This window comes from Ipomoea triloba, chromosome 4 (genome assembly GCF_003576645.1).
Source record: "Ipomoea triloba cultivar NCNSP0323 chromosome 4, ASM357664v1".
Lineage (NCBI taxonomy): Eukaryota > Viridiplantae > Streptophyta > Magnoliopsida > Solanales > Convolvulaceae > Ipomoea > Ipomoea triloba.
In genome coordinates, this window is record NC_044919.1 from 29,041,455 (window position 1) to 29,058,113 (window position 16,659).

Sequence of the window (16,659 nt, forward strand, 5' to 3'; positions counted from 1 at the left end):
AGTATGAAGATCAATTTCATTGTTTAGTTGATAAAAAAAATTGGGAATATTGATTACATTATTTCATTGGATTTGAAATTGTAAGAAATAACGAATATAAAGACATATATACGCTTACAAAATAATAAAAATAATAAGTAATAACAATCAAAGAAAGAACAACAAGGGTAAAATTGTCAAGTCACCTCAATTTTTCTTTCCAACTCCCGTGAAAAATAAAATCTCATGTCTTACCAATAATTTTATTTTCCTCAAATGTGAGAAATTCATTTTCCTCCACTTTAAAAGAAAACATTTTTCATGATTTTTTTTTTTTAAATCTAAACAAACATTGCATTATAGTGATAGATATATTGGATACCATAATAATAATAATAATAAATAAATACATAAATAATAGTGTGAGTGGGAAAAAAGAGCTTTCTCCTTGTTTGTCTCTATCCTAAAAACCTTTCATCGGCAGATGCATCAACGGTGGAGCCATTCCGGTCCGGTTTGATCGCCACGGCCCACCTCATCATCACATGAAAAAAAAATAAAAAAAATCCAATCACGGCGAGGGCCAGCTCATAGGACACGTGTCGCCCATAGATTTCAAGTGGCCATTATCCTCGTATCAACTTTTGAGCGGGTCCCACACCAAAAACACGTGCCTATGACGTGAATCGGATAAGTCCATACTCACACAACGACAAATTCCAAAGCCTAACACTCCTATTTTTTTTATTTTTTTTTAACAAGAAAATTTCACAATTATTATCGTAATAAATTAGTTATAATTTTAAATTTAAATGAAAAATGTTAAATACTTTTTATAATTTGGTCAAAATGATTTTTTGATTTTTAAAATAAATAAAAAATGTGAATTTCTACCAACAATATACTCCGTATTAATTTGAAATTAATATTATTATAATTACGTGGACAGACTAGACTAATCACAAAATGGGCCAACCCCCAATGATTGGCTTGGCCCATTTGAAGTTGTCATTGGCCTGACCAGAATGTTGTTATTAGGACTCTCGATCGGTAGGACAAAGTGAGCAATAGAATAGATGTTACTTTAACCATTCAACTACCTAATATAAATGTAATTTTTTAAATCAGAATTAGTTTTACCATGGTAAAAATTTTAGATGCCAGGTAACTTCCTTTTGTCTTCTTTTGAATCACACAATCTATGATTTTTGTTTGAGTTACTCCTCATGGATTATGTTAGTTATCTTATTTTTGTTTGCGGTTCAAGATTTTCATTCGATTCACAATTTATGAATTTTTTTTTTTTGAAAATACAATTTATGAATTTTTGGTAGTAGATATTTATTATCTTGCTATTTTTAAATTGGAGCTATCCTCTTCTTTTTTTTTTTCTTTTTTTTTTTTTAATTTTTATTTGCTTTAACGCGTGAATTTTGGATCGGATCCTCTGTTTTGCTTCCTTGACGTGTGAATTCAAGATTTATGTCAGCTATCATCTTTTTTTGTTTGCTTGACGCGTGAATTCCGGATATAATGCCAGCTATCATTTTTTTTGCTACTTGTGAATTTCATATCGGACGCCAGTTATTCTCCATTTGTTTTCTTTTGAATTACCATTGATGATTTTCATTCATTTCCATTTCACTTGCAAGTCATATATTTCGAATACTATATTTATATTATTATTATTATTATTATTATTATTATTATTTTTGGTTTTCTTTTGAATCACAACTTATGATTTTGTTCATTACAACTTGATACACGCCTCCTTAATTTCGGTGCTAGTTATATTTTTTTAATCATTTTTAAAAAAAATAATTTAACGCATGAATTACGGATAAGATGCAAGCTAGCTATATTTTTTTTGGTTACTTGTGAATTTCAGATCGGATGTCAGCTATCCTCTTTTTGCTTCCTTGACGTGTGAATTCATGATTTATGCCAGCTATCATTTTGTTTTCTTTTTTGCTTGACGTGTGAATTCCGAATACGATGCCAGCTATCATTTTTTGGTTACTTATATATGAATTTCATATCGGACGTCAGCTATCCCCCTTTTGTTTTCTTTTGAGATACCGTTCATGATTTTCATTCAAGTCAAAACTCATGAATTTTGATACTAGATATGTATTATCTTGCTATTTTCATATAAGAGCTATCCTCTTTTTTTGTTTGCTTTGAAGCGTGATTTTGAATCATCTTGCTATTTTTAGATCAGAGTTATCCTCCTTTTTTTTGGTTTGCTTTGACGCCTGAATTTCAAATCATCTTGCTACTTTTAGATTGGAGTTATTGACCTCCTTTTTATTTTATTTTATTTTTTTTATTTTGCTATTTTTAGATCGAAGTTATCTTTTTTTTTTTTTCTTTGACGCGTGAATTTTGGATCGGATGCTAGCAGTCATCTTTTTTATGTTTGCGACGCTAGCTATTCTCCATTTGTTTTCTTTTGAATTACCGTTGATGATTTTCATTCATTTCCATTTCACTTGCAACTCATATATTTCGAATACTATATTATTATTATTATTATTATTATTATTATTATTATTATTATTAATTTTTTTTTTGGTTTGAATCACAACTTATCGTTTTGTTCATTACAACTTGATACATGCCTCCTTAATTTCGGTGCTAGCTATCCTTTTTTTTAATCATTTTTTTACAAAATAATTTAACGCATGAATTACGGATGAGATGCTAGCTAGCTATCATTTTTTTGGTTACATGTGAATTTCATATCGGATGCCAACTATCCTCTTTTTGCTTCCTTGACGTGTGAATTCATGATTTATGCCAGCTATCATTTTTTTTTCTTTTTTTGCTTGACGCGTGAATTCCAAATACGATGCCATCTATCTTTTTTTTTTTTGTTACTTATGAATTTCAGATCGGACGCCAGTTATCCTCTTGTTTTCTTTTGAGATACGATTCATGTTTTTCATTCGAGTCAAAACTCATGAATTTTCGATATTGGATATGTATTATCTTGCTATTTTCAAATTTCGAATCATCTTGTTATTTTTAGATTGGAGTTATCATTTTTTTTTTGGGTTTGCTTTGGCGCATGAATTTCAAATCATCTTGCTATTTTTAGATTGGAGTTATCTTTTTTTTTTTTTTTTTTCATTGACGTGTGAATTCAAGATTTATGCCAACTATCATTTTTTTTCTTTGCTTGACGCGTGAACTCCATATACGATGCCAGTTATCATTTTTTTTTTGTTACTTATGAATTTCATATCGGACGCCAGTTATTCTCATTTTGTTTTCTTTTGAGTTACCATTCATGATTTTCATTCATTTCCATTTGACTTGTAACTCATATATTTCGAATGCCATATATTATTTTTTTGTTTTCTTTTGAATCACAACTTATCCTTTTGTTCATTCCAACTTGATTTACGACTCATTAATCTCGGTGCTAGCTATCCTTTTTTTTTTTTTTTAATTAACTCATGAATTACGGATAAGATGCTAGCTAGCTATACGTAATATATTGTGAGTTTGTAAATATAGCTAGGATTATATATATATATATATATATATATATATATATATATATATATACATACACACACACATGCATTGCACACACACTGCACACACTAGTTATTAGTAACACTTGGTGGCTGAACAACTTTATGTCTAGACGACTAGACCCCATACGATGGCTAGATCAATAAAATGTTAGCAATAATAAACTTGTAATTTTTAGATAAGAGAATAATGTTCCACCGCAGATTCTATTTCTATTTTAATATATGTACACAAATTAAAGCATTATCTAGACTGTGATCCTTTCTTTCCGACCGGATATTGCTAAGACAAACAATGAGAGATTGAGATGCGGGTGTCATTAGCAAAGTCAATTAATCAATCTATAAATATTCAATTAGCACAAAATAATATATTCCAACAACATTAACAACAATAATAATAATAATGTAGTATTAATGCAAATAGCATGCATGTTACCATGTATGATAATTATTACATCGTAACATGCTAGTCTGTATCCTTACGTTAATTAACTGTGCTTATCCCCTCTGATCTCCTTAATTTATTTGGTTACCCAAAACCACAACACACTGCTTCGTTTTAATGATCATCAGTTAACATAATTAGTATTAATTAATAAATTGCTACTTTAATATATACCATTATCCTATACACTGTCTGTTTTTAAAATCCTATTTAAAAGATACTTTTTGTTTGTACATAATCTTTATTGTGAATATGTATTTCATCTTTTTATATATAATGAATCTATTGTTATAAGCCTCTCTCTCTATATATAAGATACTTTTTGCACAATATATATAAAGTGGATTTGTTTTGCCGAGAAATATATATATAGTTTTTTTGGTGAATACATATTTGACCTTGCTGATAAAATTCGAAAAAAAAAAAAAAAAGAATTTTTGAAAAAATGCAGGCTTTTGATATATTGTCGCCTTGTCGGTGTTTGATTGGAAGGGGATAGGACAGTTACGAGGTTAATAATTTGTGTGGATAAATAAAAGTGAAGGGTAAAATGGGGAGATGAATCAGCGTGCGGCCGACGCCAAGGCACGTGACGACAAAAATGAAAAATGCATTCCATTCATGCACACAGCACATCCACCAACCTCCCCTTCCCCATCCCTATCAAACCCCTCCTTTTGTCTTTTACCCTCTTCTAGTCTTCTCTTCTTTTTTTTTTTTTTTTTTTTTTTTTCTCTTTTATTCCTACTTCATAATCATATCTAATTTTTTAAAAATTTATTGTCAAGGAAAAATATATGTTGATAAATACCTACTATATTATAGTATGAGTTGTGATTCAAAAGAAAATAAAATGAGGATAATTGACATTCAAAATTAGCGAGTGAAATTAAAAAAAATAAAAAAGAGGATAACTACCACCGAAATTAAGGAGTCGTGCCTCAAGGGGAATGAACAAAAGCATGAGTTGTGATTCAAAAGGAAACAAAAAGATAATAGATAGTTTCGAAATATATGAATTGCGAGTCAAATAAAAATCATGAACCGTAACTCAAAAATAAAACAAAAGGAGGATAGCTGGCATAAAAAAAATATATATATATATAGTATTCAAAATATATGATTTGCAAGTCAAATGGAAATGAATGAAAATCATGAACCGTAACTCAAAAGAAAACAAAAGGCTGATAGTTGGCATCCGATCCGAAATTCGCAAGTAACAAAAAAGAAAAAAGATAGTTGGCATCGTATCCGAAATTCACGCTTCAAGCAAAAAAAAAAGATAGCTGGCATAAATCTTGAATTCACACCTCAAGGAAGCAAAAAAGAGGATAGTTGTCATCCGATTCGAAATTCACAAGTAACCAATAAAATGATATACTCTTAAATGAATTATATTGATTGTGGGTAATACTAAATCGAGTATAGATTTGGAGTCTAGACATAAAGTTGTCTAGCCGCCAAGTGTTACTGATCGATAACTAGTGTGTGCGCGCAATGTGTGTGCAGTGTGTATGCATGTATATATATATATATATATATATATATATATATATATATATATATATATATATATATATAATCCTATATTTGCAAACTCACTATATATCTATTCTTAAAGGAATTATATTGATAGTGGGTAATACTAAATTGAGTATAGATTTGAAGTCTAGACATAAAGTTGCCTAGTAGTCACAAAGTGTTACTAGCTAACTAGTGGTCTAGTGTGTGCAGTGTGTGTGCATGTGTGTGCGCCTCCCTCTCTCTATATATATAGGTGCATAGTATGTGTATGTAAATGTATATATACAATAATTACTCCATAAAAAAGGTAAATATGAAGTGTATTATTTGGGGAGAGAGAGAGTGTGTGTGTATGGTTGTATGCCAACTTTTATAACAACATCTTCTTTAAAAATTCAATCCCTTGGAACTTAAACAAACGATGCTTTAGATGAAAAAGAAAGATAGAAAGGCAGTGCGGTGAATGGGAACAAAACCGGGTGGTTGTGTCCGGTTGCAATGTATGTAAGACCATCTTTTGTTTTCATGGATTAGGCCGAATTTTGTTGTTAGTTGCAATTACCTTTTAAATTGCTTTTTGACAATATTATTAGAATATTCAGGAAGGTATTATTCTCATTTGCTACTAAAAAAAAATAATTGAGTGGATAAAGTAATAATTTTAATATAAGAAGATTACAAGTTTAATTTTTGTCAATATTTTCTCAGTCGATCTCATTGCACATACAAAGTATCATAATTTTTCTATAAACCATCTTGCTAGTTTTTTTTTTTTTTTTATTCACGCTAATTGTCCCTTGCTTATGCGGGATGGATGAGGATGATGGATAGTTTTATAGCATTTTTTTTAGCCTAAAAATGTATGCTAATGTACTGTAGATCATCTTGTTAATTTAATTTGCCTAAACGGGTGCCTTAAATTATTGTTGTAGATCATCTTAATTGATAGTTTTCTCTTTACTCACCCTAATTGTCCCTTGCTCATGCGGGATGGATGAGGATGATTGATGGCTTAATTTAGTAATAATGTTTTTAGCCTAAAAATGTGCATTAATTTGCCGTTGTAGATAATAATCTTGTTAATTTTTCTCTTGCTCACGTTGAAACGGTGGAATGGATAAGGCTTCCAAAGACTTCTTCCATGTTCGTAAGCAAGATTTTGATGTACAATTTTTATAGTATTTCTAAACCGACGTATCTGAGTTTTGAGGTTTTTTTCTTGATAAAAGTAATATAAATATAATTGAAAATAAATTATTTGATACGTATATATTTTTACATAACATGACTTAAAAAAAAAAAAACTTACACTATCTGAAATTTGGAGCAAACATGATTCTCGAAAATATGAACTACTACATATTAATTTAAGAATTTCACAGTATTATATTTATGGGATGGAGTCTTAGATTTTTGAGAACTAAATAGGAGCATACGCCATTTTAATACCTACGTTATTATTGCGTGTTATGTAATATTATATGAACTAAATGTCCCTTAAATATTACAGAATATGTGATTAATTTAAGGAGAGATTGATTTATATTTATATGGAGTAATATTTTAATAAACATAAACAATTATGATGCTAATTTACATATGTAAATTATCTTGTTAATTTATTCCGTACTCAAGCTAGATTTGATAAATATAAATAATTATGACTCAAATTTATAGTTGTAAATCATATATAAGTCTCCTATTTACTCATGCCAACTGTCTCATACTCATGTTGGAGGAATGAGGATGATGGATTGCGTTTTTTTTTTTTTTTTTTTTTTTTTTTTTTTTTTTAAAGCTTAAAAGGGTGCGTTTATGTATAGCTGTAGATGTCTCAAGTTTACTTTTATTCATGCTAAGGCTATGTTTGGCAAACCTAGCTGAAATGGTAGCTGAAAGCTGAAAAGTAGCTGAAAGCTGAAAAGCTATAAGCTCGAAACTGAAATCTGAAGAGCTGTTATGCTTAAAAGTGTTTGGTAAAATTAGCTTTGATAAGTTGATAAAGGTAAAAAGACTAAAAAAGAACATCTACATAAAAGTTAAATAATTTTAAATTTAAATAGGTTCGTTTACATATTAAAATATAAAATAATGAAATCAATATAATTTAATAAAATATAAAGTAAGAACATATATTTAAAAATATATAAAGTAAAACAAAATGTTTATAATTCATAAAATTAGTTCATACAAAAATTATTGTTCAAACACTAATATCAAATTAAAATTACAACAAAACATATTGAAGAAAAAATGCCAAAAGAGTTTTAATTGGGAGGGATAAATGATGTCATTTATTTAAAATAATAAGGATAAAGATGTAAAAAAGTTAAGAAGCTACTAGCTTATTTTTGAAAAGCTACCTGAAGTAGCATTTCAAAATAAACTCTTATTTTAAGCTACTAGCTTATTTTGATAGCATTACCAAACAAAGCTTATAGCTTATTAGTAGCTTAAAATAAGCTATAAGCTCCTAAATAAGCTTTGCCAAACACAGCCTAAGTATCCTTGTTCATGCGAGATGGATGAGGATGATTGAGTAATCTTGTAAATTTTTGCATTGCTCACGTTGGATGATCCTTGCTCACGTTGAAACGGTTGGATGTATAAGGAGTCCAAAAACTTCTTCTATGTCCGTACGTAAAATTCTAACCTATAATATTTGTAGTATTTGTAAATTGATAAAAATGTGTATATAATTTTCGGGGTTCCTTTTTCTTGGTAAAAGCAATATAAGTATATTTGGAAATAAATTATTTGATACGTGTAACATTATAGTTCTAAAAAAAGAGGGGTGTGATTATTGGCACTAAAAATAAAAAAAAAAAAAGAAAAAAAAAGAACCCAAAAATGAAATTATATAAGAATTGGTGGGACTTGTTTGTAGATTTTTTTTTTTTAATTTACCTAAAAGATTGAGTTAATTTATAGTTGTAGGTCTTTCAAGTTTGCTTAGTCATTTCTTTACCATCTTGTATTCAAACTTTGATTTAATGATATTTCAGTTTGGTTTTCAAAAAAAGTTTGCTTAGTCACGCTAACTGTCCCAGGCTCATGTTGAATATAATGGATGAGGATGATGGATTGTTTGTAGTTTTTTTTTTTTTAAAAAAAAGAAAGCCTAAAAGGTCGTTTATTTTATAGCTATAGATCTTACAAGTTTGCTTTTACTCACGTTTACTGTTCCTTATTCATGCTGGATGGATAAGGATGATAGACGATTTTAGTAGTAATCTTGTAAAATTTTCTATTGCTCATGTTGGATGACTCTTACTCACGTTGAAATGGCTGGATAGATAAGGTGTCCAGAGACTTCTTCTATGTACCTACGCAAGATTCTAATGTATAATTTTTGTAGTCTTTGTAAACTGATAAGAATGTGTATTTGATTTTCTGAGTTTCTTTTTTTCTTTTTTGGTAAAAGTAATATAAGTATATTTGGAAATAAATTATTTGATACATGTAACATTATAGTTCCGGAAAAAGATGGGTAATAAAAAGGGAAAAAAAGTTTTAACCCAAAAATGGATTTATATAAGAATTAGTGGGACCTATTTGTAGTTTTTTTTTTTTTTTTAACCTAAGAAGGTGGGCTAATTTTTTTTTTTAATAACATAAAAGGTTGTGTTAATTTATAGTTGTAGATCTTTTAAATTTGATTTCACTCAAGCTAACTATCCCATGCTCATGTTGGATGGATGAGGATGATGGATTTTTTATTTATTTATTTTTTAAGCCTAAAAGGGTGCGTTAATTTATAGCTATAGATCTTTCAAGTTTACTTTTACTCACGCTAATTGTCCCTTATTCGTGCTAGATAGATGAGGATGATGGACGATTTTAGTATTAATCTTGTAAATTTTTCTATTGCTCATGTTGGATGACTCTTGCCCACATTGAAACAGCGGGATAGATAAGACGTCCAGATACTTCTTTTTATGTCCGTACGTTAGATTCTAACGTATAATTTTTGTAGTATTTGTAAATCGATATGAATGTGTATCTTATTATTGGGGTTCCTTTTTCTTGGTAAAAGCAATGTAAGTAAATTTGGAAATAAATTATTTGATACGCGTAATATTATAGTTTTGAAAAAATAGGGGTAATAAATCTATTCCGTGTAACGCACAATTGTATAATATTTGATGTTACAATTTACACAATTGTATTTCATCTAAACATCATTAATTGTTATAACAAATTCATTCCGTGCAACGTATGTGAAAATACTAGTAAAAAAAAATAAACAAGAAATAGATTTATATAAGAATTGGAGGGACCTATTTGTAGTATTTTTTTTTTCTAACCTAAAAGGGTGAGCTAATTTTTTGTTATTATTATTTTTAACCTAAAAGGGTATATTAATTTATAGTTGTAGATCTTTTAAATTTGCTTTTACTCATGCTAACGGTCCCATGCTCATGTTTGATGGGTGAGGATGATGGATTCCGTTTGTAGTTTTTTTTTTTTTTTTTTTTTTGTTTAAATTTTTTTAATTTTTTTTTATTTTAGCCTAAAATGATGCGTTAATTTATAGCTATAGATCTTTCAAGTTTGCCTTTACTCACGCTAACTGTCCCATATTCATCCTCGATGGATGATGATGATGGATGATTTTAGTATTAATTTTGTAAATTTTTCTATTGATCACGTTAAATGACTCTTGCCCACGTTGAAACACCGAGATAGATAAGGCGTCCAGAGACTTATTCTATGTCCATACGTAAGATTCTAACATATAATTTTTGTTGTATTTGTAAATTGATATGAACGTGTATCTCATTTTCGGGATTCCTTTTTCTTGGTAAAAGCAATGTAAGTAAATTTTGAAATAAATTATTTGATACGTGTAACATTACAGTTCCAAAAAAGAAGGGTAATAAAAAAGGAAAAAAGTCAACCCAAAAATGGATTTATATAAGAATTCTTGGGAGCTATTTGTAGTATTTTTTTTTTTCTAACCTAAATGGGTGCGTTAATTTTTTTTTTTTAAACTTAAAATGGTATGTTAATTTATAGTTGTAGATCTTTTAAATTTGATTTTACTCACGCTAACTGTCCCATGCTCATGTTGGATGGATGAGGATGATGGATAGTCTTTTTTTTTTTTTTTTTTTTTTTTTTTTTTTNTTTTTTTTTTTTTTTTTTTTTTTTTTTTTTTTTAAAGCCTATAAGGGTTCGTTAATTTATAGCTATGGTTATTTCAAGTTTGCTTTTTACTCACGCTAACTGTCCCTTATTCATGCTAGATGGATGAAGATGTTGGACGATTTTAGTATTAATCTTGTAAAACTTTTTATTGCTCACGTTAAAATGACAGGATAGACAAGGCATCCAGAAACTTCTTTTATATCCTTACGTAAGATTTTAAGTTTTAACACATAATTTTTATAGTATTTGTAAATCGATAAGAACGCGTATCTAATTTTTGAGATTCTTTTTTTTTTTTTTTGTAAAAGCAATGTAAACAAATTATTTGATATGTGTAACAATTATAGATCAAAAGAAGGGTGTGATTGGCACTAAAACTAAAAATGAAAAAAAGTTAACCCAAAAAATGGATTTATATAAGAACGGGTGGGACCTGCTTCAACAGTTTATTTCGGCCGCCCCACTTTGTCGTCTCTCTCGTCTCCGTCCTTCACCGTCGTCCCTTTGCGTTTGACTTCACGCTACTCTCTCTCTCTCTCTCTTTCTTCACCGTTCTTTCTCTCTCTTCCTCAGCCTTTAAATTTCACTCAACAGGGAAAATTTCTCAGTTCTCTTCACCATAAGCCTTTTGTGTCATTTGAGCTCTGTTCTCTTCTGGGAACTCTGCTGCTTTGTTCACAAACAACGCAAGAGTTCGCACTCACCCGCACTCAAAAGCTTTATATCCCTCGTTATGAATAATCAAACCCTGATCTTTTTCAAGATCAGTGCCCCAATCTTCTAAAGTTTCCCCTACAGAAAAGAAAAAAAAAAGATTCTCTGTTTAGAGCTTTCGGTGAGAAGACAGAGTAATGGCTGGCAGTCACGGAATCAACGTTCGTGAATCCCAGGTGCGTGTGTTCTGAGGAAAGATTTCTCCTTTGTTGGTTGATTGCAGGAGGGTATTTGGTTTTGGCTTGATTTTCCCTTGCTCTCATGATTTGTGTTGGAGGTTGACCTTATTCTCCCCCTAAGAAGGTTTGGGTGTTGGGAACACCCAAAGTTTGATTTGGGGAAAAAGTTTGAAACTTTACATTTAATTTTAGGATTTGGGTAGTCCCTATTTATGGATTGCTCTGTTTGCCACGGATCGAGCAACAGTCTTTGTGAAATCAAAATAAGCTTTTGTTTTGCTTTCCTGTTAGGTGGGTTTGGGGCTGTTTCTAATTTCTATACCTTTCTACTTTATTTCTTTATCTGGGTATGCATCATTATTATTTTCAGAATTTTCCTTTACTGGTGATTGCTATTAATGGATTGAACTGAGAAGCCATCAACCCCTCAGCCATGTCTGCAATGATCTATCAACTAGGGCCTTTAGCAGTGTCTATTACATTTAAGGGACTGTCCCTTTTCTTGGTACTTTGAACGTGTTTCTCTAATTTCTATGCTTTCTTTACTTGTTTGCAGAGTGTGGTTCCTCTCAACACTTGGGTTCTCATATCAAATTTCAAGGTTGCTTACAATCTGCTCAGGAGGCCTGATGGCACATTCAACCGTAATTTGGCTGAGTTTCTTGACCGGAAAGTCGGTCCAAATACCGTTCCAGATGATGGGGTTTACTCTTTTGATGTTTTGGATAGGGCCACCAACATTGTTAATAGGATATACAAGTCTGCCCCCGATAATGAGGCTCGTTGGGGATTGCTAGAACTTGAGAACCCTTTGAGTACAACTGAGGTTGTTCCTGTTATTGTGTTCTTCCATGGTGGAAGCTTCACTCACTCCTCGGCTAATAGTGCTATTTATGATACGTTTTGCCGGAGGGTTGTTAAGATTTGCAATGCTGTGGTGGTTTCTGTGGACTATCGTCGGTCCCCTGAGCACCGATACCCTTGTGCTTATGATGATGGGTGGTCTGCTCTTAAGTGGGTTCACTCTAGGGAATGGCTTAAGAGTGGGAAGGAGGGTAAGGTCCATGTTTACCTAGCTGGTGATAGCTCTGGTGGAAATATTGCTCACCATGTTGCTGTGAGGGCTGCTGAAGAGTCGGATATCGAGGTCTTGGGCAATATTCTTCTGCATCCGATGTTCGGTGGGCAGCAGAGGACTGAGTCGGAGACGAAATTGGATGGGAAGTACTTTGTGACGGTTCGAGACAGGGATTGGTACTGGAGGGCCTTTTTACCAGAAGGGGAAGATAGGGATCATCCGGCTTGTAACATATTTGGCCCCAGGAGCAAAAGCCTCGAAGGGCTAAAGCTCCCGAAAAGTCTTGTTGTTGTGGCTGGCCTTGACATCTCTCAGGACTGGCAGTTGGCTTATGTTGAAGGGCTTCAGAAGTCCGGGCATGACGTGAAACTCCTCCATCTTAAGCAGGCAACCATCGGGTTCTATTTCCTGCCCAACAACGACCATTTCTTTAACCTTATGGACGAGATAACGGAGTTCATCCATCCCAACTGTTCATAAATCCACCTAACTTGAATTACAGGCAGCTATATACATAACATAAGCTTTGACATATCTCCCCCCTACCCGTGTTTTTGCTTCCTTTTGCCAGTTAATATTATCGTGTGTAGTTAGTTATATAAGGTTGTGTAGATTTACTTCTTCCTGTTTTGGACTAGTAGAAACTCTGCATCTTCAGGGACTTCGCGAAGAGATCAAGGTTGTCTTCCTAGGTATCGAAAGTCTTATGTCTGTCCTATGGTTCCCAGTTCACATCACTCACAGGAGTCCTGCAGATCTGTAGCTCGAGCCTCTCGCGTTTCAGCAGGTGTGGTGTTGATTCGAGCTTCCCCTCGTTAGTCTATCTGTCTGTCTGGCTGTGAAGACGCAAATCGTGGATCAAAATCTCATCTGTTTTTATGCTTTAGCTAGGTAGAGACTTCACTGGAGTGATGTATTGCATCTATTCAGTTACTGAGTACCAAAAAAAAAAACTAATTTTAGGACATGAATTGGGAAACCTATGGTGTTGTTAGCTTTTGTTTGTATGTTTTACCATATATGTTGTGCCTTAGAAATACATAAAACATTTTGGTTTCTGCAGTTCTTTAATTTTTCCCCTTTCCTTTTCTGTCTGAGGAGATATTCATCTCATTTCCATCTTTGGCACTGATGAAGTCTTGACATCATTAAAATTCAATTCTTGAAATTCAGAACTAATAAAAAATGAACCCAGACTATATACATATATGCATATTCTCTTGACTACCAAACAAAGAAAAAATTCAGTTTTTTTTTTCCCAAAGCTGTCTGCTGGTAAAATATGAGTACTGTACTAGTGTGAAAGGGGGAAGAAAGAAAGAAAATGGAAATTGATATTGAAATGATGGGTACAGGAGAGGAGAATGGGAATTCCTAGTTGTACCCCGTTATGGATTAAATTCCCTACATTGAAGACATCAAAGTTTTGTCTCACTTTTCCCCCAAAGTGTTTGAAGTTGTAGTGATCTGCTAAAACTGGTGGTCTGGTGGTGGACCATAGTGGGAATCAGTCCCGTTGTCATGCCAATAACCAAACCCCGTCCACCCAAAAAAGGACATGCCAACTATTTTTATTCAACCAGCCTTTATCATTGGCTATGGGTCCCTTTCAAGTTTCATCCATCCCTCAATCTCATCTTGTGTTCCACCATGTGTAAAATACTCACAAGATATATATATTTTTTAAATTTTATTTACCTGAGTTATCGTGCCCTGTCGATGGGATAATTGAAATATTAGGCTTTGTTCGTTGAGGTTGTCTCAACTAAAGCTAGAGGGTCAGGAGACTTAGGGTGAATTGTTGAATGATATGCACGAGAGGCTGTTGTGTCTTATATATATCTTGTATGAGCAGTCAGTGTGTTGAGGTCTTAACTGAAACCATCTAGTTAGGGTTTTTGCACAGGTAGAAAATCTAGGGTGGGTTGCTGGATGGTATGCAAGGGAGGCTGTTGTGTCCTTTATATATCTTGTATAATGATCAAATCAGACACTCATTTAACTTGATTGTATTGAACTTGATCACTCGATGCAACAGTTTGTTCCGTTTATTACCACTTGTCTTATTACGCATTCATTATTCTTCAGTTATTTCTAGGGTTATTTCACATTAATACTATATTGTATTGAGAAAGGTATTTAGCTCGTACTTAAATGACTCAAATTCCTTTCACTTTCACTTGCGATAACAAACACATTTTGAGTTTACTTAACATTAAATAATAATTGTGATTATAAATAGATGGGCTGGTTTCCTTGTCTTGTGGGATACATGGTTCATGGTTGATGTTGGTATGATTCATTGTTTGTCAGCACTATGATGGTGGGGAGAGGCAGAAATAGGAACTGAGGGATGCATTTTGTTTTGTATTCAAGGGGAGAAGGTAGTCAACTAGATAGTGGTTGGGAGTTGGGACTAGGGAAGTTTTTTCAATTTTGGATGGAATGGTATCAAATACTAAATACTAGTAATTAGGGGGACCACTTTGAAAAACCACAAAAACAATACCCCTTTGCCTTTGGATGTTCCCGATTTTATTTTGGGATTATTGTTTAGTGGCCACAAAATGGTAAAAAGCATTCGAGTGTAGACAAAATCAATCTTCACTGAGGGGGAGTGAGAGTTGAGGGTTATAATTATGATCACTTGGTGGTTGATTGTTTCAGATAGTTTTTAAATAGTCAATTTTGTTGTTGTTATTATGCTGTATAATAAATTGGAAAGGTAACATATTATGCTGAAAACCTAATTCACTTTTTTTTTTTTTTTTTTTTTTGGATAAGGTAGAGATTATAATTATGATCTTTGCCTCCTTGGTGGTTGATTGCTTTGGGTGGTTTGGGTATTCAATTCTTTGTTGTTACTGCATTGTATAATTAATTGAAAAGTCAAACGTATTATATATATACTGATGACCTACTTTACGATCTTCGGATAAACAGAGATTGAATTTTTATCACAAATAAANGTTTTTTTTTTTTTTTTTTTTTTTTTTTTCGGATAAGGTAGAGATTATAATTATGATCTTTGCCTCCTTGGTGGTTGATTGCTTTGGGTGGTTTGGGTATTCAATTCTTTGTTGTTACTGCATTGTATAATTAATTGAAAAGTCAAACGTATTATATATATACTGATGACCTACTTTACGATCTTCGGATAAACAGAGATTGAATTTTTATCACAAATAAATTTAGGTAATTTCTTAACACACTTTATGATCATCACGTCATATAATTAATTGAACAAGTAACGTAATGTAGTAGCAACCTACTATCCGTCTTTCTTGTAGATATAAAATATTTAATTTTTATCATAAATGGATCAAATTTGGGTGATTTCAAACTACTCTTTGTTGTTATTACGTCATGTAATTAATTGAAAAATTAACGTACTATACTAACAATCTATTTTACTATCTTTCTCGGAAATAAATACTTTATCTTTATCATAAATAGATTTAGGTGATCTCTTGGCACACTTTAATGTAGGACTGTTAACGAACCGAACATAAACGAATGGGGGTTGTTCGTGTTCGTTTGTTAAGGATTTTGAAGTGTTCGTGTTCGTGTTTGTTTGTTAAGGTTTTTGAAAATCATGTTCGTGTTCTTTTGTTAAGCGTTCATTAGTGTTTGTTAACGTTCGCGAACATGTTCACGAACGTGTTCGTTAACGTTAACGAACACGTTCACGAACTTGTTTGTTAACGTTAGTGAACACCATCACGAACATATGTTCGTGTACGTTCATGAAGAGGTTCGTGAACACTTAATTACCAAACACCTGCACATGTTCATGAACACAATTCGTTCGTGAACAAGACATAATCTACGTTCACGAACAATAACCAAACAAACAACACAACTATATATGTTTGTGAATATATATGTTCGCGAACACTTAACGAGCTTGTTCGCGAACATTACTAAACGAATATAAACGAGTTTGTTTGCGAACATTACTAAATGAACACAAACGAGCTTGTTCACGATCTCTTAGCAAACGAGCTTATTACTGTTCAGACTCTGTTCATTTATTAACCGAGC

The 16,659-nt window shown here is 32.0% G+C and overlaps 1 protein-coding gene across 1 annotated transcript; it reads left to right on the top strand.

Moving 5' to 3' along the window:
* Window positions 1-11,162: 11,162 nt before the first annotated feature.
* On the top strand, window positions 11,163-13,677 carry LOC116016631 (gibberellin receptor GID1B-like). Its single transcript, XM_031256987.1, has 2 exons — window positions 11,163-11,534; window positions 12,094-13,677. The coding sequence occupies exons 1-2, from the start codon at window positions 11,496-11,498 to the stop codon at window positions 13,093-13,095; spliced, it is 1,041 nt and encodes a 346-aa protein (XP_031112847.1). The 5' UTR covers window positions 11,163-11,495; the 3' UTR covers window positions 13,096-13,677.
* The last annotated feature ends 2,982 nt before the right edge of the window (window positions 13,678-16,659 follow it).